Source organism: Hemiscyllium ocellatum, chromosome 31, assembly GCF_020745735.1.
Source record: "Hemiscyllium ocellatum isolate sHemOce1 chromosome 31, sHemOce1.pat.X.cur, whole genome shotgun sequence".
Lineage (NCBI taxonomy): Eukaryota > Metazoa > Chordata > Chondrichthyes > Orectolobiformes > Hemiscylliidae > Hemiscyllium > Hemiscyllium ocellatum.
The window spans coordinates 43,186,678-43,210,561 of NC_083431.1; the positions used below are offsets into that span (position 1 = coordinate 43,186,678).

The 23,884-nt window shown below is 40.2% G+C and overlaps 1 protein-coding gene across 2 annotated transcripts in view; it reads left to right on the forward strand.

The window, feature by feature from the left end:
* The window catches only part of lig3 (ligase III, DNA, ATP-dependent), a 69,228-nt gene that overhangs the window by 4,339 nt on the left and 41,005 nt on the right, over positions 1-23,884 (forward strand). Inside the window, exons 2-9 of one of the 2 annotated variants that reach the window (XM_060847876.1) lie at positions 4,214-4,782; positions 5,299-5,409; positions 7,018-7,212; positions 8,510-8,661; positions 10,868-11,034; positions 20,674-20,751; positions 22,101-22,269; positions 22,988-23,143. In XM_060847876.1, the coding sequence (XP_060703859.1) occupies positions 4,227-4,782; positions 5,299-5,409; positions 7,018-7,212; positions 8,510-8,661; positions 10,868-11,034; positions 20,674-20,751; positions 22,101-22,269; positions 22,988-23,143 (1,584 nt within the window). In that variant the 5' untranslated portion in view covers positions 4,214-4,226. The remainder of the gene's footprint in view (positions 1-4,213; positions 4,783-5,298; positions 5,410-7,017; positions 7,213-8,509; positions 8,662-10,867; positions 11,035-20,673; positions 20,752-22,100; positions 22,270-22,987; positions 23,144-23,884) is intronic. The other variant, XM_060847877.1, reaches the window with a different exon arrangement.

Genomic DNA, 23,884 nt, shown 5'->3' on the forward strand with positions numbered 1-23,884 from the left:
AATGGTGCAATTGCTGCAGCCTATCCTAAGCTAATATCTCTCTGCTTCTGTTTTGCTTTGCTTTCACTTTGCTGCAGCAGCGACAGTCCATGGAGGGAAGAAAAGCCCATCTTGTACTCACCTCTAATCTGTTAAATGTTTCTGAGAAAGATGAAGATACTGAACACTTTCTTAAAGAATTCTGTTTTGTAAGATAGTCATTGTGTTGCAAATAACATGCTGTATTCCTTTTGCTACTGTGTAATTCTACATTTTGAAAATAAATATGAGCTTTAGCTTGAATCCTGTGGTTCTAACAGCATGGTGTTTTACAGATTGACATTTATTAAAGGTTCAGTGTTAACCTTATAACATTACTTATCCCTTTCATGTCCTCGATAAATGTAACTTTTTAGCATTAATTGGCCAGAAGCATGCAACCAATAGCAAAACACTTGGCTTTACTGTATTTAGTTGGAGAAAGTTGTTCCTTGTCTTATTCTTGGTGGCAGTTGAGGAGTGACACGGAATTTGTACATGGCCTTGGGATGACAAAGATAAGTGTTTTTGTTAGCTTTAAAAGCTGGCCACTTCATTCCTGATGAAGGGCTCATGCTCGAAACGTCGAATTCTCTATTCCTGAGATGCTACCTAACCTGCTGTGCTTTGACCAGCAACACATTTGCAGCTGTGATCTCCAGCATCTGCAGACCTCATTTTTTACACTTTCTTTGATACAACTTCATAAGGGAGTCTGTATATTAGGGGGAGATCTAGTTGACTCTCATTTGCATGGGAAGAGCACACATTTTGGGAGATATAGTGCTTGCTGTGTTGTATGAATGGAATAGTGAAAGAGGGCTGTCTCAAATCCAGTGCAAAACAGAGTGAGAGGGTGATGACAGTGTAGTGAGGAGGATGGCAGTATAGGGAGTCGATGGAATTTGCACAAGTACCTGTATGGATGGTGTTGGCTTTTTATTTTTAGCTTGAATGTTGCCAATTTGTTTTCAGTTAGGATTGGGACAAGTTAACAATGATTGTTGGTGAGGCTTAAATGGAATTTACAGAATTCTGTGCAGTTCAGAATTATTTTATGGAGTCATACAGGATGGAAGCAGATCCTTTGGTCTATCCAATCCATGTTGACTATATTCGCAAGCTAAACTGGTCCCGCCTGCCTGTGCTTGGCCCATATTTCTCCAAACATTTCTTATTCATTCACCTATCTAAATGTCTTTTAAATGTTGTAGCTGTACCCACATCCACCACTTCCTCTGGAAGTTCATTCCATGCACAATTCATTCTCTGCAAAATAAAATTGCCCCATATCTTTTTAAAATCTTTCTCTTCTCACCTTAAAATAATATGCCTACAGTGTTGAAGTCTGGACCGTCTGGAAAAGACATCTGCCATTCACCTTATACCCCTCATGATTTTATAAACATCTGTAAGGTCTCTGCTCAACCTGCTAAGCTCCAGTGGAAAATAGTCCCAGCCAATCCACTCTCTCCTTATAGCTTGAACCCTTCAGTCCCAATAACATGCTGGTAAATTGCTTATGCATCCTCTCCAGCTTAATATCCTTCTTATAACAGAGCAACCAGAACTGGACACACTACTTCAGAAGAGGCCTCACCAATGTCCTGTACAACCTCAACGTGACATCCCAACTCCCAGACTCAAAGGTTTGAGAAAGATGTTAAACATCATCTTAACAACCCTATCTAGATGAGACGGATATTTCAGAATCACTTTCAACAACTTACCCACCACCAATGTCAGACTCTCACAGGTGTATAGTTCCCAGGCTTCTCCTTGCACCCCTCCTTAAACAAAGGCACAACATTAGCTACTCTCCAGTCATCCAGCACCTCACCTGTAGTCATAGATGATACAAATATTTCTGCAAAGGGCCCTTAATTTCTGCAATTTCCTCCTTAACTTCCTATTTGGCAGATACGTTTTGATAATTTAGCTGTAGAAAGGAGTGCTTGTACTGATTGAGGTTGCTAAATTAGACTAGATGAATGAGTAAGCGAACAGGCTATTTTAGCAACAAATGTACCTCTAGTAAGAGTAAAAAATGAGAGAGAAAAGAAAATGAAAGATTGGCACTATTTAGGTAATGAGCAGGGCTGATTGCATATTAAAGCTGCTTTGATACCTGTCAGTGGAAATAAATAAAAAGCATTTATACGGCATTTCCTGATCACTAGATACCTTAGAGCATCCTGCTGCCAGAGAACTGCTTTTGGAAGTTGTAATTCAGAAAATGCAGCTAATTTGAGCACACAGACTTCTGCAAACAGTGACATAATAATGGCTAGATAATCTGTTTTAGTGATGTTGATTGAGGGATAAATATGGCCAGGGCATCAGATAATTTATTTGATCTTACGACAGAACTTTGTGGGATCTCTTGCATAAAGCTGAACAAATGAACTGGGGGGGATGGGTGGCCTTGGGTTAATGTCTCATTTGTGAGATAGCAACGCTGACTGTGCAGTGCCTCTGAATTACTCAAGAGTTATTGGCCTTGAAAACTGTTCTCTCGCCCTCAAATGGGACTTAAGTATGAAACCTTGAAACTTGGTCAGGAGTTCATCTCACTGAGCCACAATGACTCTGTATTGCAAAGTCCAAGGTTTGTTTCAGCTTTAGTGTGCACTAAAAATATAGAAAAATAGTTACCCAACAACATGGACTTAGAGAAACCAACTCGAGGTGTAAATCATAAGTAGCTTCAATGTGTGTTCCCTTGCCATGTTAGTCCTCCCAAAATGCATCATCTCGCACTTTTCAGCATTAAATTTCATCTGTCATTGTCCTGCCCACCTGACAAGCCTGTCTATTATCATCCTGGAGTCAATCCTGCTTGACATTTTCATGTGATGGTTGGTATTGGAAGGGAAGGCCTCAAGCTTGAGCATTTCTGAAAGTATTGCATTACCCATTTTCGGGTGTCATTGTATCATTAGTAGACTGCCCTGCTGATTATTCAGCACGTTTTTGAGCAGTAGGATATATTGTTGTATACTAGGGAGTTCCCTCAAGTGGGTATTATTTTGAATCAATCAGGAAGGGATCTGAAATGTGTTGTTTCGAAGGTACTAGTATCTGCTGATTTTGATATCAGTCCTGTTTGAGCTTAAACATAAACCTGTGTTGAGAAGAATACTTTATTCTTTCTCATCCTTATCCAATTGGTGTAAATTTCCAGCACTGGCCAATGGTTCTCCTTAAGCAAAGGAAGACTTCCTTAGCTCATATGTAGGCTCCAACATATGTTGGATAACTGCAGCAGAAAGGGGAAATAATTGTAGGTGGAGAGTTGGATTTGTGGTTAGAATGAGGTACGTGAATATATTTCAAGTGAAAGTTAACATGTTCATGAGCAGCACATCTTTGCCTAAGCTGCTCACAAAGTTTGGTATTTGGGGTTAGTGCCAATGTGGCTGAGTTTCAATTGATGTTGAAAGCCTCCATCAATTCTTGATTTTAAGCACCATCTGAGTAGGTATGGTGAGCATCAACGATGTGATACCCTGAGTAGAAATAATGTTGGAAAAATGCCGCTATTTCCTTTGGTCAGAGGAAGTGTACTCCCAGTCAGTTGGGATGATTGATTAAGAAGGTTATTGTTCCACATCCATGTCCACACAGGACTGTCTATTTTGTTACTGAGGCGTAATTATTTTATATTTGGTCCATTAACCAAGACAGTGTTTTAAGGGTCTTGATTTCTTCATAAAACCTTATCATATAAATGAAGTGAGAAGGTTAGAATTGTTATTATGTACATTTAGTTGTATCTTTGAAGCAGAGCACCTTAATGATTTGTGTCTGGTGTCACGCTGAAGTACAAACAGCTCCACAGTTTGAAAGATCAGAACATGCAGAAACTTGTAAAAAGCATGGTATCCTGCCCTGGATACTAATATTCTGTTCTGATCTCTAACATTGGAGCAGGTATTAATGGCACTGACTAATTTCAGGAATATTGAAGGTGTAAAATATTTTAACTTTCCGTATTGTAGCATAACATGCACAGCTTTCTGGCTGTAAGCAAATCTTGGGAGATCAGAGTTGTTTGTTTGTATTGTAATTAGTGCAATAATCTGGGTAGAAATCAGTGTGTCTTCTGACTGATGTGTGAGTATTGCCAAATAAGATGTAAAATGATGAAATGTCTTCAAATATTCAACATACCTTTTCGTTTTTCTAATTACAGCTGAGACCTCTCCATGTCCAGGCTGCTTTCCCATTTAACAAAAAAACTGCTTAGACAAGAGAAAATTACTCCAGCACAGATTCAGCCAGTCAAATTAGTGTTGAAAAGCCAGAGGAGTTATATTTTGATTCCTGAACTTGCTGTTCCATATTCTCAAGTCTGGCTTTTTCATTCCTTTTCTGTACATTTAGCAGTGAAGCAAAGCCAGAGACTGCGTATTTTCAACCCAGTTGTTGCGACATTCTTTTGGGATCCTAGCTGCCATTATTGTACATATAAAGCAGGGATGCCCGTGCAGCGATACTGTGTGGATTATGCCAAACGTGGCACAGCTGGCTGCAAGAAGTGTCGGGAGAAACTCCCAAAAGGACTAGTGCGAATTGGGAGGATAATGCCAAATCCCTTCTCTGAGGGAGCTGAGATGAAAGAATGGTACCACGTCAAATGTATGTTTGAAAAGCTGGAACGTGCTCGATTAAGTACGAAGAAAATTGATGACTTAACGGATCTGGAAGGCTATGAGGAACTTCAGGACGCAGAGAGGGATCTGATCAACCAGCACATTAAAGGTCAGCATGTTGAATGTTGGAGACTGGCTTTTCATTTTGGATAAATCGGTGTCTGGGTGAGGTTGGGAAAGATCTATTTAATAATCCTGAGCACTTTGTATGGACCCTTCCAGGAAAGAATACCTGGTAAGAACACGATGATTGTAATGCTTCCAGTAATCAAATAACCCAAGACCATTTGTTTTCTCTGACCACACATGAAGGATGTCCATTTGGATAAATTTCTGGACAGTTCCCATGGAATTGCATTGCTAAGAGGGACAGCTTCTGCTGATGGATGGAAACGAGTGTAAGCTTTGCTGTACTCAGGGATGCCTGTGTAAATTTTGGTATCGGAATTCAGAAATGCACCCATCCAGTGCAATGCTCTGAAACATATAAGGAATTGTTATACATGGTGCCCCGTCTTCCTTAGTTTTAAACATAAATGTCTGACAGTGCAAGGGGAAGGTTAGTGAGACATTGGTAAACATGTTGATGAGAAAAGTTGTAACGTAGTTTTAATTCTTTTCCTAGAACTTGCAATCAAGAATGGCTTGCTTTCTTCAAAAATCAAGCCCTCCCCGAATAAGCCGACCACAGTGACTCCAGTCACTCCATCACCACGCAAATTTTCTGGTTTCTCAGGTAGGGGAACACTACATCATCAATAGTTTGTCTCTGATAATATCTCAAATAGATTATGTGAGCTTGTTTTCCTGTATATAATGCACTGCAGCTTCAAATGATGCTTTTTATGGAGCAGAGTGAATACCAAATGCTGCAGTGCTATTTAGGTTTGTGACCTTTTTACTTGGAGTAGTAAGATATCTGGTAGAGAAGAACTTCTGTACTTTACAGTGCATTTTGTATCCTTTTTAGTCTGCTCATGTGGGAAGCTATGTGTAAGTAGTAGCCATTACTGCTGAACTCTTGTTAATTTTCACCTATCATTGATACATGCACTTTCTAGCAGGAGATTCAGTTTATGAGTTGCACCTTCACACTGCAGAGTGTTGGAAATATGTTAGCTATAAAGACATAAGTAACGGAATCTACTCCACCATGCAATAAGATCACTGTTAATATTGTACCTCAACTTTACCTTCAATATACATGCCCTTAATTATCTCAGTACCCAAAATCTGTTTATTAACTACTGAACATCCATACCTGCCTGGGTTTGAGAATTCCAAGTATTCGGAACCCTTTTTAAAAGAAGAAACTTTTCTTCACCTCATCCTAAAGTCCATATTTTGAGACCTTGTCCCCTCATCTTAATCGTCAATATAGATTGGAAATAGCTCGAGCCCAAGCACTGATTACTACTAGCTACAGGCTGCCAACTTGAAAATCCCTGTTTTCTCCCCCCATTCTCAGTTTCCTATACATAAATTAATTCTCAATCTGCTAATATATTGACTTCCATCCCTTGAGCTCCAAGTCTGCCTAATACATCATCTTTACTGAATGATTTTTGAAAATTCAAGTACAATACATCTATTGATTTTCTCCTGAACTACCTGCTCAAAAAAGTAACTCTCTAACAGAATTGTCAAGCCTTGTTTCCCTTTCATAAACCTGCTTTTTTTTCTCTAATTGATTTTCTAAGTGCCTTGTTTCCACATCCCCAATAAGGGATTTCAGCATTTTCCTAACTACTAATGTTAATTTTCTTGTTTCTTCTTCCTGTCCCTCTTTGTGAATAGTGGGTCAAGTTTGCTACCATCCAATCCATGGGGAATCTGGGGAACAAAAGACCTAAACCAATGCATCTGCTGTTTTTTAAAACTGGCCGTCAGGTCTAGGAGATTAGTAACTTTTAGTCCCAATAATTTCACTGGTATTATTTCTTCATGTTTTCCATTCTTGTTACACCCTCAATTCTCTGTTATTTCTGAACTCAAGCCTCCGCTAGATGCAAAGACACTGATGGAGCTCAGTTAACTGTGCTGTTAAAAGTGTCTATGAGAGAGCTATATGAAAACATTCTTGTTTAAGAGATTTAGTAGGGAAATGCTGATTGAAATATATTTAAGTGCAATGTTTTCTACAAAAACAGATTCATTACAGTCAGTCAGCACCACAGGCGGGTTTTAGTAGATGAATGTTTTGGGTGGGAACTAGCTCAATGTAAGGTCACTCCCAAAATGTAAACTTGCTCACGCAGGCTCACTGAGCGGCAATACGTTTACAGTAACACATATTTCCTTCTGTACTGTTTTCACACACTGTACTGTTTTCTCCTGTATGTAGCTAAAGTGGGATCTCCTGAAGAAGAGCCTTCGACCTCCAGCAGTGCTCTGTCAGCTGGTGCATGTGACCCAAATCACAAAGATTGCTCTCTGCGGGAATTTCGAAAACTTTGTGCAATGATCGCAGATAAACCAAGCTATAATACTAAAACACAGATCATCCAGGATTTCCTCAGGAAGGGGACTGGTGGAGATGGTGAGCCTAATCTTTTTACTATTGCACAAGCTTTATGAAAGGGGACTGTTCAGTTTACATCTGTGATTTAGAATCTTTTCCTTTCAAAGTAGCATTCTAAGAAAGTCTCCCAGAACCTGCAGTCTACCAGTTGCTAAGCACTCTGTTTTCATTTTTTCTTTAATTGTTTTGTGATGCTCATGGTAATTGTGTTGTTCTTGTGTATTGGAAAGCATCCTTGACAAAAATGAGGCAGACCTACTGGAGAGTGCTGGATACCAAATTCTAATGTACTCTCAACCTTTATCATTGAGAACAGAGACTGTAGTTTCACTGTTGTGATTGGGAAGCCAGACCAGATTCCTCCTGTTCTGATGTTGGGAGTTTGTTTTGGGGCACAGTTTTGCAATTTCACCTGTTTCCCAGTACGTTGACAAAATATGGTCACGTAAGCAAGCCTGAAGAATTGTATCTCCTGTCATTGGGGAACTTACATTTGGAATTAAACACTGATGGGCTCAGTAGTTGACACTGCTGCCTCACAGCGCCAGGGATCCAAGGTCAATTCCTCATAAGACTGTCTGTGTGGAGTTGGCATGTTCTCCCCATGTCTGCATGGGTTTCCTCGGGATGCTCCGATTTCCTCCCACAGTCCAAAGGTGTGCAGGTTAGTTAGATGAGCCAGGCTAAACTTGCCCATTGTGACCAGGAATGTGCAGGCTAGGTGGGTTAGTCAAGGGAAATGCAGAGTTATAGGGAGAGAGTAGGGGTGTGGGTCTGGGTGGGATACTTTTCGGAGGGTGATGTGAACTCACTGGGCCAAATGGCCTGTTTCCACACTGTGGGGATTCTGATTGTTTTCCCAATACAACTGCCACACGGCAGCAGGAACCTTTTGTATATGCTTCAGCATAGACCTTTTCAATAAAATCCCTTGTCCCAATTCTAACATACCTTTTTACACAAAGATTTGTTGTGTAATTGACCAGTATTCACTCAGTAAGTACCTAAAATAAATAGCAATTTAGTTTGAAGGATGATGTAATGGTATTTCCCGGTGATTAGAGTTTACACCCTGTCAGTAATGTGATAAAATGAATATAAAAGCAAAATATTATGGATGCTGGAAAGCTGAAGCAAATACAGAGACTGCTGGAGAAACTCAGCAGGTCTGGCAGCACCTGAGGAGAGAGAAACAGAATTAATGTTTCAAGTCGAGTCCAGTATGACTTGTTCAGAATTCAGAATGTGATCAAACTGCATAGCCACAATTGAGGGTAAGCTATGTAATGATGTCTGTTGAATTACTTCTTTCCAGGAAAATTCCATGGAGATGTATACTTAACCATAAAACTACTATTGCCTGGTGTGATAAAGACCGTTTACAACCTAAATGATAAACAGATTGTCAAACTGTTCAGCCGGATATTTAACTGCAGTCTGGACGATATGGTGCGAGACTTGGAGCAGGTTTGTTGCTGTGTTTGATTCAAAGACATTGGTAATGTATAAAAACAGAAACTATGGCAAATGTACAACAGGTCACCTTGCCTGTATAAAGCGCAAAGTCTGGTAATGTCTGGGTGTGTAAAGAGTTGTACTACAGCCGATCTGAAACCAGAAATAAATATGAATGAATTTCTGTGGGTCTCCCAAATGTGGGTCAAGGTCGATAGTTCTGTAGATTTGGTTGATTTTGGTCGATGTGGGTTGATTGGTTGATTTTAAAATTTTAAGTGCTATTGTAACCATTCATAATGCGATCCCTCATGACATTTGCAAGGAATTGTGCAAAGAGTTTTTAGAGTGCAGACTGTTTAGGCAAGACCTAGGATATTCTACATCATTCCTCCCCCTTGACTTTCTCACCACCATGTTTTTCTGAAGGGTCTGGGGTAAGGTTCTGTTGCCACCAGTGGATGTTTTGCCAAACAATTTATTCACAAACCTTGGCAGGCATCAGGGATTTTATGTGGAGAACATTGCAGTACTCTTCTGTCCTTGGCTGAGCAATTGCTCCATGAGGGATTGGCTTTGGTGACTGAGGGGAGCTGGGAAATTGGCTGATTGTCACTTCCAGAATCTCCAAGAATGCTGCTGTTCTGTTGTTGCTTCCCAGGTTGAAAATTGATCTTGAACCTGTTGATTTTGAAACTTTTCTCACAGGATGAGGAACATTGAAGCAAATTAAAAATCTTTCAATAAGTATGTTCAGTTAAGGTCTAGAAAGTCAAGTTTATTGAGCTTTTTGTCCTCTCTTCGATGTTTACAGGCAGAAATTTAGAGCATCCGTAACATTTTGCAACAATGGTATGCTTTTGTTGTGTGCTTACAGCTGGGCTGAGATTGCACACACTTATTTCATTTACAGAATTGATTGCAGACTTGCGGCCAACTGAGAAAAGAATTTCAATCTGTACCACAGTAGTTCTGAGAATCTTTGATTGAAAGGAGCAACTTGGGGTGGGGATAAAGCTGAGTGCGTGGGAAGTATTCTAAACAATTTCCAACATCCCTTTTTAGGTTTAACCATAAACTAGCCTTTGCAGAAATAAATTTCAGGTTGTACCATTTGTTCTAGAATGATATAATTGTACACAATTGCACATTTGTTTGCATCTGAAAGATGTGCTCTTGCCTTTTGCAAGCGAATTTGTACAAATGGCAATATGAGATAAGCAGTAGTATGTCCTGTAATACACATTTATTGTAAATATGCCTTTTTAGTTTATTTTAACAATCTGTTTTTGTTGGCCTTTAAACAAATATGTGCGCATCTTTTTAAAGAAAAATTGAAAATATTCTGATCCAGTCCTGTCAGTGATTGCTGAGCTCAGTTCTCATTATCTGTGTTCTGCTATGACAGGGAATGAGTTACTTACATTTGTGGACGTGTAATTATTAAGATTTCATTGTATATCAGGCTTTCCCACTTTAATTTCAGAAACTGGTTTTCATTTCAAGAGGTTGCTCAAGAATATGGAGATTTCTTCCTTTTATTGTATTCTCCCTCCAGGTGGCGCACCATCCCCAGTTTAGACTGCAGATGGCACTGAGGGAGTGCTATTAGAGTGGTCACACTAGCCTACCCCAAAAATTCCAATTTTTTTCCCCATCTTTCTATACCTTCCCCTTGCTTCTGTGAACAACCCATTCAGCTTCTGGGATTTGTTTTACTAATATTTAAAAATTTGTGTTAAAAACAGTAGGAACTACCTTTTAGATGTTTGTCATAGGTCAGTTGTGGTACACACCTAAATCAAAATATGTGACTCACATCCCACTTCAGTACAAAATCTAAGTTGGCATTCCAGTGCAACACTGAGGGAGTGCTTCAATGTCAGTAGTGACTCTCTTTGGCTGAGATGTTAAGCTGTTTGCCTCCTCAGGTGAACATAGAGGATCCAAAGACGACATATCAAAGAAGATAAAGAAAGTTGCTTTAGGTGTCATGGCTTATTTTTATTTTCCCTTGCCCAACTCAACTAAGACAACTTAGTTAGTTATTATTATATTGTTGATTGCAGGGCTTTGCTGAGGTTAAATTGACTGCTGCATTTCCTACATTACAACCGTGATTATACTTAAACACTAATTTAAAGGTCAATACATATTTAGAGTGCCTTACGATCATAAGAGACACCAAATACGTTTTTTTTTCTTGCTTTTACTCTAGGGGGATGTCTCGGAGACTGTACGCATCTTTTTTGAAGAGAGTCAGACTTTCCCGCCAGCCCATAAAAGTGTTATGACAATTCAGGAGGTCGAGGCAGCTCTCACCCAACTGTCCAAACTGACTAGGGAAGAAGACCAACAAAAGGAGCTCCAGAATATTGCTGCAAAGTAAGTCTTGGATTTTAGAAATGTCTAGTGCCATGGTGAGTGGATGGTCCATCTTGACCTCCTCCTGAGGTCCCCAATTCAGCTGATAAGTATTCCATATGATATTAAGAAATAGTTGAGCATACTGGATGTAGTAAATGTCATGACTTCTATCTAAATCCCTAGTATAATGGTGAAGACTTGTACTTCTATACTGGGTGAACTTCCAATTAGGCTATTCTTATACAGCTGTAATAGTAGCACATACAAACAGAAATTTGCCCAGGTTTACAACAAATGTTTTAATCAACCTGTTTAGGCATGTTTTAAATCACAGGTAGAACTTAATTAATTCCCAGAGATAGGGACAATACTGCTGAACTACAAGTGCCTTCCTTTCCAAAAGGTAGGACAAATCCTAAACAATTAATTACCAGCCTATCAGTCCATTCTCAGTCCTCACCAAAGTGATGGTAAGTATTGTCGACAGTGCTATGCTGTGTGTGGCGCTAAGTTACTCATGAGATGTGACCAGTGACACTTGACATCAAGATAGCATTTCATCACGTGTCACATCCAGTAAGTTCTTGTAAAATTGATGGGAATTGAGTAAGTCTCCTCATTGACCAGAGTCAAACTTAGTACAATAGAGGATAGATGTGGTTGTTGGAAGCCCCAGTTCTCCCGATCTTCCAGGCCCAATCGTCTTCATTGCTAATCCTCCCTCCCAGAAAGTCAGAATTGGGGATTTTCAGGTTGGACAATATTTAGGACCATTCACAACTCTTGTTGGTTAAACTTTAAACAGGGGACTGTTCAGGACCTGACTAATGTTCAGGCTAGGGCATTGCCCATCTTCACAAGAGAAAGTGTAACCAATGGTGGTTGGAAACTAATCATCTTGTGGAAGCATCCTACTATGTAAATTGACCCCTTTTGGGCTGATAATAACATTCCGTCTAAACATTATCTAGTTTGCACACTTTGTGATTAGGTTTGTTTTGCATGTAATCCTGGAAAATCTGTGATACAGTGAGCTATAGAAATGAAGGTGAAGTGTTTGGATGACCTGCTCCAATTCTCCTTTATGCCTGTGTTTGGTCACTGTAGGGCATAGTTCATGCGAAGATGCTTTAAATCTTCGTGTCTTAGAAATAGAAATTGAATAGATAGAAATATCCTTGTCTTAGATATTTCAGATTTTGTATTTCAGATTACTTTCTTAGACATGTTCTTGGCTGTTCACACCCTGGATAGCAGACTCCCTGTGCTTGTACCTTAGTAACCTTTGCTAAAGTGCTCTGATTAAATAGACATATCTTTCATCAAGATCTTATTTAACTGCTGATTCTGGCCAGTATCTTTGCAGAATCTTGTCTGGCCTTAAAAAAAAAGGTAACTACATTAGGCTTTATTTCAGATTATTATCAAATAAATTTATTAAACAAACAGTAAAATAACATTTATAGTATATAAGTATATTACTGTACTTCTCGAATAATAGATGTTCAACCCTTATGCCAATCTATTTCATAGCATTTTTAAAATAGAATTATTTTACTTTTGTAGCTAAATTACCTGATCTGTTTTTTAAAGGATTCATTGTTATGTGTACCAAAGTACAGTGCAAAGGTTTGTTTATGAGCAGTACTGGTAGATCACAGTAAGCAGGGATGTACAGTCAAAGGTTGTTAAAAAAAACTTTGAGGCATATAGCTTACGTTGTACAGGGCGTGCATGAGGCAGGATCAATGTTAGCAAGATCAGCATTATTTGAGGCTTGAGAGTCCATCCATCAGTCTAATAACGGCTGGGAAGAAGCTATTCCAGAACCTGTCGGTGCATGTGTTCAATTGCCTGACAGAACAAGTTGTAGGAGATCATTACCAGGGTTCTTCTTTGATGATACTAGCAACCTTTCTGCGGCAATGAGCAGTGTAAATGGAGTCCATTGATAGAAGGTTTGCTTCTGTGATGGTCTGGGCTGTACCCACAATCTTCTGTAGTTTCTTATGGTCCTGGGCAGAGCAGTTGCCATAACTGGCTGTTATTCATTCGGTCAGTAAGTTTTCAATGGTGCATCTGTAGAAGTTGGTTAAGGTTCTGATGGACATGCCAAATTTCCTGCGCCGCCTGAAGAAGGGAGGTGTTGTTGTAACTCTTGACTGTCGCATCTACATGGGAAATCTAGGGCAGGTTATCGGGTATCGTCACTCCGAGGAGCTTGAGCTCTACCTTCTCAACCTCAGTTCTGTTGATGTAGATCGGGGCATGTTCTCCTCCTTTCTTTCTGTAGTCCATGATCAGTTCTTTAGTTTTGCCAATGTTGAGAGAGAGAGAGGGTGTTCTCATTGAAACACATCACCAAGACTTCTATCACCCTTCTGTATTTTGACTCCTCATTCTTAGATGTCCGTCCTCCTATGGTGGTGGCATCAGCGAACTTGTAGATGATGTTCATTCAGAATTTGACAATAGTTGTGGGTGTACAGGGAATACAGTAGGGGGCTGAGGACACATCCTTGGGTGACTGCAGTGTTGAGTGTTATTGTAGAGAAGATTCAGTTGTCTATCTTCACTGATTGCAGTCTGTGGGTCAGAAAGCTGAGGATCCAGATGCAGAGGGCAGAGCCAAGACCAAGGACTTCTAGTTTTGAGATCACTCTGGAGGGGACAGTGGTGTTGAAGGCAGAGCTGTAGTCAATGAGCAGGAGTCTGACATAAGTGACCTTGTCCAGATGTTCCAGGGATGAGTGCAGGGCGACGGTGTCTGCTGTGAACCTGTTACATTGGTAGGCAATTTGTAGGGTATTGAAGTTCATTGGTATGAGCAGTGTAATCTAATTAGCTACCACTGAAACTGTCAGTGAGGCTGTCAGGTTTCATGTCATTGCCCTTGCATGGATTTTCCCTTTCTATTTTTATATTTGTTCAGTCACTTGAAGGAGCCATAATCACATTTTTTGAGTAGTTGGGAAAGTGGAGGTTGTCGATTTCTTTTTCTACTCAGTGGTATTGCGAAGTGGGATAAAATAAGTGTGGATTGGGAGGCAGGATGTTAGACTTTGGTTTTTGTAAAATGCTAGGGGAGAAAAGCACTGCTTGGTCCCTTTAAAAGGTTGTGCTTTCTCGGTTTATAGAGGTTTAAAATGGGTGTCTGTGAAAAGCAGTGTGGAGGTTTGTAGGTGCACAGAGAGCACTCGAATTGGAAATATTTGTATCGAAAAGCCGTACAGTTAGCATGCCAAGATAATAGGCTTTTTGACCCAGCCCCTTAGATACCAAAAATCTACCAAATTTAAATCTGATGGTTTTGACAACCTAAGACCAATCCAATTGTAAAACTATTGATATGTCATCAAGGGTATAAAAGAAGGGAGCAATTGGAAAATCACCATAGTGAACTGCCATCAGTGAGAGATAACAGCTCTCTGAAAAAGCACCATCTGTTTACAACGGGACCAATGATGGAAAGAAGAAGAAAAGACAGAAGAAGCGATGAAGAAGACATTCCTGACAGGAGGATCAGATCGAGAATGCACGGAACATTCCGGAAGACGTAACCTGGCTGTAATTTGAGAGACTAAATTCTGTTTGTTGTTTTAATATAAGTGGGATTTTTATTTATTGGAATGTATACCATTAGAATCTTGCTCTATTTCAGAATAGTTAGTAGTGAGAAAGAAATGATTCTATTTGTTAATAATTTAGTTAATTTGTTGACTGTTAGAGTTAAATAGATAAATTATCACTTGTTGATTTTAAAGTGAGTGTCAGGGATTTACTTTATTTAACCATTAGAAGCTGCTGAAAGGCAGGTTCCACTACTTTTCACACTCCTTGTAACAGATTATAAATGAGGTACTCCTATTTGGGTGTGTCAGGTTTATTCCTTGGGGTGGGAGTGGTTCAACCTCCACTTCTTGACAGTAGCTTCTTAAATAATTTCCCCCACCTGTCCATTGACGTTTCAATTGTAATAACTCCCTTGTGATTGTCAATTTCTTCCACCTCCATGTCAAATTATATTGTTTAAAAATTCTTTGTTCTCTCCTGGCTTAAAATAAATTCAATCATGCTGCAGTTATTATCTTCAAGAGGTTTGTTTAGTACTGAACTGCTAACTGTTCCTGTAATGATTGACTTTGTTAAATAATCACTGATCAGTATGTACGGAGAGTAGATATTTCGCTCTGAAATGGTGACATGGGTCTCCCTAAAGTGATGTTGCATGACTTTCTGATTGAGGCTGGAAAAGTGCATCCTTGCTCTAATCCAATGACTCCATGGGTCACAATATTAAAAAAAAACTTTTTTCCAGTTATCAAGACTGCCAAAAAACCATGGCATTGTGGCTCCGTGGTTAGCACTGTTGTGACATGGCACCAGGATCCTGGGTTCGATTCCAGCCTCGGGCGACTGTCTGTGTGGAGTTTGCACATTCTCCCCGTGTCTCTACGTGCTCCGTTTTCCTCTCTCGATCACAAAGATGTGAATTGGCCATGCTAAGTTGCCCGTAGTGTTCAGGGATGTGTAGGTTAGGTGCATTAGTCAGGGGTAAATGTAAAGTAATAGGGTAGGTGAATGGGTCTGGGTGGGTTACTCTTTGAAGGGTCAGGGCTGTAGGCAGGGCTTTAAACAAATGAGTGGGGGTATGTGTTCAGATTAGTGAGGGAGCATTTTAAAAAAACTGAATGATTTTCTTCAGATAAAAGTACAGTTAATAGACCAATGTAGTAATAAGCAGAGTTTGACAGGGCAAAATAAAGAGTTGAAGATCTGTGATCTGGTCAAACTGGGTGCCGGATTAAAATTCAAGACACTTAATTTGCAAGCATAAAGTTTTTGTAATGATATAGACAAATTAATGGATAAAGAAGTGATAAATGTGTTCAGTCTAATTGCCAATACAGAGATGTGATTTATGGTGACTAAATATTTCTGAGTACTTGGTGCCAAGGCAGGTATAGAGAAACCTTGATGAAACATAACATGAGGACAATAATGAGGAAGAATCTTGACTTAATGATCAGGAAATAGAATCACCAATGGGTAGAGGTGAGAAATACAGCCTGTACCTCCCTGATCCAGCATACAATGGTCTGGTAGCCTCTGTGGTCTGGCACCTGCAGTATATTCAGCATTTTACTGTGCAGCAAGGAACATTTCCAGACATTTAACCAATGTAAGAGCAGTTTAAAGTGCAGCAAGCAGAATTCCTACCATTTAAATACTGTCAAGTGAGGTGGGAGCAGAGGAACTGAATTGTATTAAAAATACCCACACTGATTCTGACACACAATCTCCTGTGGTCTGGCAGATGATTGGTCCAGCAAAGGCCTGGTCCCAAGGCTGCAGATTAGGGAGATGCAACCTATACAGTGGAAGAGAAGAAACTGTTAATTTTTATGCCTCACAATAGTGATGATACTGTCAGAAAGAGTTTTGTCAAAACATGGAGAAGCTTGGAACCAGGGTAGTGCAATCATTTTCAAATGTGGATATGTTGCAAATGCAAGGGATCATGTGAAAGTTTGTTACGCAATATCTTGTGTGGTAAGGATGACACTTTAGAATGATTAAGAATTGTTAAATGACAGAAAATGAGCAGGAAGAAGATTGCAACACTGCTATTCCTGAACACTGCAAGAATCTGGGCTTGGGCCTCTGTAACTTACAAACCATGTTAATGACTTAAACAAGGAGACAGAACAAAACAACCAAATGTGCTGATGTTACAAAGAAAGGTAGGAATGTAGGAAGTATGCAAAGGGTTATAGGTGGGTGGATGACAAGATGAGAGGAATTACAGTAATTGACTTTAGGAAGACTAGGAAAAAGTTGGATGTTCATGATTGGCAGGATTCTGATTTCCTTGTATGTATAACAAAGTTAGCATGGAAACACTTGAAGGTAAATCACATGTTTGCATTTTATTACAAGAATGTGCCATCATACACTGGAGTAGCACATTGGAAATCAAGCAGTACTATTCTCAGAGTTGCCAAAAAATGAAAAATTGATTAAACAACCAGATTGCCCAATTTAATCTAATTGTTTTATTCAGAATAAAGAAATTGTGAAATAACTCCCTAGAGGTCAGTATCCTATTACCAAGCCACGGTTTACTCGCATGTGTATAGCAGTTAACACTGGTCCGACTTTCTCAGAGCCAGCTCTCAGAAGGAATAGAATGACTGACACTCTGCTTATTTTGTAAATTTTATTAACCAGTACAAATTACAATCAAACAGTTAACATGAACAGCCATTTACAAGGGGAAGGGGTGGCAAAGCCAGAATCCAAACCCCACCGTTCAGACACTCCTGTTTTTTTTCGCAGGTGTAGGACACAATGAAAAACAACAAGCGTGTAAATCTTTATTTATATTCTGCTGCCAAGAAGAAAGGAAACACCGGAGTGGCCAGTGACCAGCAGTGCCCTTCTTAACAAAGGGCAATGCTGCGCCTTCAAAAAACAAAGTGAAGGGGAGGGCAGGGATTAAATCAAAATAGAGTTGACACTTCTGTTTATATATTTATTTCTTTTGTTTTTCCTTTTTTTTGATAACCGACACTCCAGTTTAATCTTATTTTCCCCCACACGCCCACCTAACACCAGTAATGCTTATTTTTCCCCAGCACCCATTTTGTGTGTGTGTGTGTGTGTGTGTGTGTGTGTGTGTGTGAGAGAGAGAGAGAGAGCACGAGCAGGTGTAGGACACAGTGAAGAACAACAAGTGTGTAAAACTTCATTTATATTACCACTAGCAAGAAAGGAAACACTAGAGTGGCCAGTGACCAGCAGTGCCCTTCTCAACAAAGGGCCTGTTCAAAAAAAAAGTGAGGGCAGGGCAGGATTAAATCAAAATACAGTCAATTCTCTGGTTTTGTCTGTCAGCCGGGGATCCTTGATTGGACCAAGTTAACAAACTCAATCAAGGAATGCATTTTCTATGATATCCACCTGGCTGATCTCATTACAATCACTATAAAATATACACCAGGTTTTATCATTAAGACATCAATAACAATTTATTGTAATCAAACTCGTTTTAACCATTAGCAAAAAGAAACATGAATTGTTAGCTAATAAACTTAAATTCTACCCCTTGTAAAGGAAGTCTGTATGTGTAGAAATAGAGACAAAGCATGACATGAGTATTATGGGGGAGGGAGAGAAAAATCAGGGGAGCACTGTTCTGGCACCAGTTTAGATCATAGATGTCAATGAGTTGTTTTCTTTTGATTACTTCCAATTGTTTGCTGATGGGATGGGTTTATTTGCACTGATGCTCTCTTTCATTCACTGGTTGCGAATTTGCTCCTTTCAGTGTCCCTGAAGGAAGCAGTTTACTGGAAAATGGTTTGTGCGGACAGCTACTGAGAGATTTTCTGTTATTTCTCCTTTAAAGGAGGTGGGTGAGGGTGGAGAAGGAGAGAACGAGTGAGAGAGAGAGATTGAGGTGCTTTTTCTTTGCAGGCTGTCTACATATACAGCTGCAGTCACTGACTGAGGAGCCATTCAAGTGATGACTGCATTACTGGGCCCTCCTGAGGCCACAACAACTGGTCAATTGAAAAACCAGTCAAAGTACATCTCTCAGCAAAACTGGACACACGACACAGGCACACACCTCACAGTAACTTGTTAAAATTGCAAGTTAAAACTTCATCATTCCTGATGAAACATCGAATTTCCTGTTCCTTGGATGCTGCCTGACCTGCTGCGCTTTAACCAGCAACGCATTTTCAGCTCTGATCTCCAGCGTCTGCAGACCTCACTTTTTACTCTAAAACTGCAAGATAGTCTTCTACAATTTCCTCAATTTAAAACTGTATCTTTCTTTTAGTCTGAAAAGTAAAAGTAGTCTTTTTTAATGAGGGCTAATGTGCAGGAGTAAAGAATCATTTCTGTAATTTCAGAGTTTTGGTCAGACCAGATCAGACCACTCCCGTATGTTGATCATTGGGAAGAATTTGCTGGCCTTACGTTGGGTACAATGAAAGTTCACTACATTGATCCCTGGGATGAGAGGGAAGATTAAGTTGAATGAGCTTGTCTTCTCTTGACTTTTGATGACTGAGAAGTTATTGCATTAAAATATGCAAGATTCTAAGAGGGCTTGACACATGAAATGCTGTGACACTGATCTCACCAAAGAGTCTCTAACAAAGTCATGATGCCTCAAGGCGCACAGTGGCTCAGTGGTTATCATGGCAGCCTTGTAGTGCCAGGGACCCAGGTCCTAGCCTCAGGTGACTGTGTGGATTCTGCATATTCTCCCTGTGACTGCGTGGGTTTTCTCTGGGTGTTCCGGTTTCCTTTCACACTCCAAAGGTGTGCATGTCAGGTGAATTGGCCATGCTAAATTACCTATAGGAGAAAGTGAGGACTGCAGATGCTGGAGATCAGAGGTGAAAATGCGTTGCTGGAAAGGCGCAGCAGGTCAGGCAGCATCCAAGGAGCAGGAGAATCGACGTTTCGGGCATGAGCCCTTCTTCAGGAATGAGGAGAGTGTGCCAAGCAGGCTAAGATAAAAGGTAGGGAGGAGGGAGTTGGGAGAGGGGCTTTGGGAATGCGATAAGTGGAAGGAGGTTAAGGTGAGGGTGATAGGGCGGAGAGGTCAGGAAGAAGATTGCAGGTTAGGAAGGTGGTGCTGAGTCCGAGGGTTGGGACTGAGACAAGGTGGGGGGAGGGGAAATGAGGAGACTGGAGAAATCTGAGTTCATCCCTTGTGGTTAGAGGGTTCCTAGGCAGAAGATGAGGCGCTCTTCCTCCAGCCGTCGTGTTGCTATGATCTGGCGATGGAGGAGCCCAGAGACCTGCATGTCCTTGGCGGAGTGGGAGGGTGAGTTGAAGTGTTGAACCACGGGGTGGTTGGGTTGGTTGGTCCGGGTGTCCCAGAGGAACCCTCTAACCACAAGGGATGAACTCAGATTTCTCCAGTTTCCTCATTTCCCCTCCCCCCACCTTGTCTCAGTCCCAACCCTCGAACTCAGCACCACCTTCCTAACCTGCAATCTTCTTCCTGACCTCTCCGCCCCACCCCCACCCCCACTCCGGCCTATCACCCTCACCTTAACCTCCTTCCACCTATCGCATTCCCAACACCCCTCCCTCAAGTCCCTCCTCCCTACCTTTTATCTTAGCCTGCTTGGCACACTCTCCTCATTCCTGAAGAAGGGGTCATGCCTGAAACGTCAATTCTCCTGCTCCTTAGATGCTGCCTGACCTGCTGCGCCTTTCCAGCAACACATTTTCAGCTCTAAATTACCTACAGTGTTAGGTGCATTATTCAGAGGGAAACAGGTTTGGTTACTCTTTGGAGGGTTGGTGTGGACTTGTTCAGCCGAAGGGCCTTATTCCACACTGTAGAGAATTTAATCGACCATTTACATCTGAGGAGAAGTTATTTCACTGAGGATTCAGATTCTGTATTTTGTATCTATCCTAGAGAGCTATGGATACTTATTTGCTGAGTGGAATACTTTTGACCTCTTAAGAGAACCAAGAAGTATGAAGACTTGGGCGAGAAAGTGAGATTGTGATTGAAGTTCAGCCATAATCCTGCTGAGCAGTGGACCTGGCTCGTACTCCTGCTTTTAGTTCTTATGTCCTTGTGAGTAAAACTGATGTGTGCTGTGTTATGCCTTGCAGATGTACAGCCAATGATCTGAAATGCATTATAAGGTTGATCAAGCACGATCTAAGAATGAATTCTGGAGCAAAACATGTGTAAGTAGCTATTAATTTTTAATTGGAAAAGGAGAGTTTTTAAAAAAATTAGTTCTGTAGCTGTATGTTTAAAGTTGCATTTTAATGTATCTTTTCATTTAATTGTGCATCTTTTTTATTTGAATTGTCATTTCCCTTCAGTATACCATTCCTGAACTGAGAGACCATATAGTTGATCGATTTCAAGCTGTATCTATGTAATTGTGCTGCGAAGATGCTACGCTAATCTCGAATTGATTATATGAGAATGTGGAAAATAATGCTACTAACTGGCTGGTATCGGTGTAGTTATGAGGAGTTTGACCTTGGTAATTGCTGTGCTAAACAGAGAACTTTGTTCCTCCAGGGATTCATTTTCAATTTCGGCAAGAGATGTTAGAAGTTTTTTGTTGTGTCCTAATGTCGAAAAGATTTTAATATATTCTATACTTCAAGTTCCCATCATATTAAATGGATTTCTTCACAAGCTTTATATACACTTCCTGTAGTGCCTAATCACATACTGGTTGCTGTCAGGCATCTGGATTTTAGCTTTGTTAACAGATGTTCATGTTATCTTGTTGCTTTTTGTAAATGGCTTTGAAACATCCATTCCCTTGAACTTTGAAAAATCGTACTTTTTAATCTTGCTAAAGCAATTTAGCAATGTGTTTTCTTTATTACTAAACAATTGGCATTCCGTTCTTGCAACACCATTTTCATCCACCAGTATGGTATTGCTTTGACACATTGATGCTTTCCGTTTTCCCAGCTGTATTGCAATACTATTTCCTAAGTGCATTGTTTTTGCCATCTTTAGTCATTGGAAAATGCCTGGACACTATTCAAACTGTTAATTCCCTTCAGTTCGTGGCTGGCATTGGCTGTTTAGCCATGTTTCATTCTGCTTCTTTTGGCCAATTTACAGTTTTTATGTTTCCTTTTTCTACAGGTCATCGGTAACCAATTGTCATCCTATCTGCCCCTTCTAAAAATGACAACAACGTTTAGAAATCTCATGGCTTCTCTCCATCTTGTTCACAGCCCCAAACTTCTCACCTACCTGGGAACCAGGTTCTATTGCTACTATGGTTTGAGCCAATGCCTTAATTGTGGCCTCACCTATTTTTCCAGGACCTTATTTTCTGTAACTGTTCAGTAAATTCTGGATTGTACTTAAGAGAAGTGTTCAAAACTGTATTGCATTGTTTCAATCTAATTTATTCGTGGGCCGTTTTTCCAAATGTCATCAATTTTCATATAACTAGCTCTCCCTGATTGGTATGTTCATGAAATGCATGAATTTCACTGGCCATTCTTTTAAGTTGCTAACTAGAATGTATGTACCTTTTCCCACTGATTTCACTTAGGCTGGATGCCCTTGACCCCAATGCTTATGATGCATTCAAAGCCTCACGTAATTTGCAAGATGTGGTTAACCGCGTCCTCCAGAATCAACAGGAATCTGAACAAGTGCCAGGTTTGAAGAAGATTCTTAGCATCAAGGCCAACCTTCTAACCCCCGTGCAGCCTATGCTGGTAAGGGTTCACTTTCTTTCCATCTCCAAACTGACCATTCTATATGAACAGTAATTCGTTCAAACCAGTATTAAATACAATTAAAGGCACGCACAGACATTCTAAATTAAACACCAGGCTGTGGTAAGTGGAGTAAGTTGTGGGCTTAAACTTTTGCTTTCATGCCAGAACGCACTAATCCAGATGAGAGATAGTCAAGTTGAATTTTATATTGGGTTGTGTTGGTATCAGAAGTTGAGAGATATTATGGGTACGCGATTTAACTTAAAGAACTAATTCAGAGGAAAATCAACTAGTACCTGTCAATGTAGCCATGTTACTCACAAGTTCTCAAAATAATCCAAATGGTTTACTGATGTTCTTTAGGGAAGATAGTCTACACTCTTTGCAGGGTCCAAGCTACATATAGCCTTTAATAATGTGGTTAACTTTGAACTGCCGTGGCTCATCATCTCTTTCTCAAGGAAAATTAGGGCCTGAACTGTAACCTCACAGCAGGTGACTAAACCTAAACAAGGTTACCTGGGGTACATGTTGCTCTTTGTGATGAGAACATGATTAACCTATTGCATTGTGTAAAATAAACCTGATCAAAATGCTTAATTTTGAAAAAACTGTCCTATGAGAAGGTACTTCATATTGTGACTGTAAATTATTTTTTTTAAATTTCCCTGCAAATTGGGGGGAGAAAAAGTCTAATGTTGTTTTCGCACTTCAGGCAGAAGCTTGCAAATCAATTGAATATGCCATGAAGAAATGCCCAAATGGAATGTATGCAGAGATCAAGTATGATGGAGAGAGAGTTCAAGTACATAAAAATGGGGACACCTTCCAGTACTACAGCAGAAGCCTGAAACCTGTGTTGCCACATAAAGTGAGTAACTCCTTCCTCTTGCTCAAGGAACAAGTTTTCATTCTTCTCAAATCTGTTTCCATTCACCTTTCCCTCCTTGCAAATTGTTGCTCCCTCTGACCTCTCTTTCCTCTCCAAAGATTTTGAATGATTCTATCCCAATTTTATGCACATCTTTGCTGAAATTCCATGTTTGAACTCTCCAGTTAGGTTTCTGTTTCTGTCTCTGCCATAGTACTGAAACAACTCTATCAAAGTCATATTTGGCATCCTTATGTGACTGTGATTAAGGCAGATTATCCCTGCACAACCTTCTCAGCTTTCAACAATCTTTGATAGACCTGCAGACACTGGAATCCAAAATAGACAAGCAGGAACTGAAAGATGTTTCTATGTTTCGGATATAATCATGAAGAAAGGTTATACCCGAAACGTCAACTTCTCCACCTCCTGATGCTGCCTGGCTTGCTGTGTTCTTCCAGCCTCCTGCTTGTCTACCCTCATCAATATGTGACAGAGCCAATCATATCAGCTTCTTCCAGTTTAGGATGTAAATACACTGGAGGCAATTCAGAGAAGGTTTGCTAGACTAACACCTGGAATGGGCATGTTGTTTGAGGAAAGGTTGGACAGGCTAGGGATTGTATCTGTTGGAGTCTAGAACATAAAAGTGACTTGATTGAAATACAAAGTCCTGAAAGGGCCTTGACAGGGCAAATGTGAAGAGGAGGTTCCCCCTTTTGGGCAAATTTTCAGCTAGGA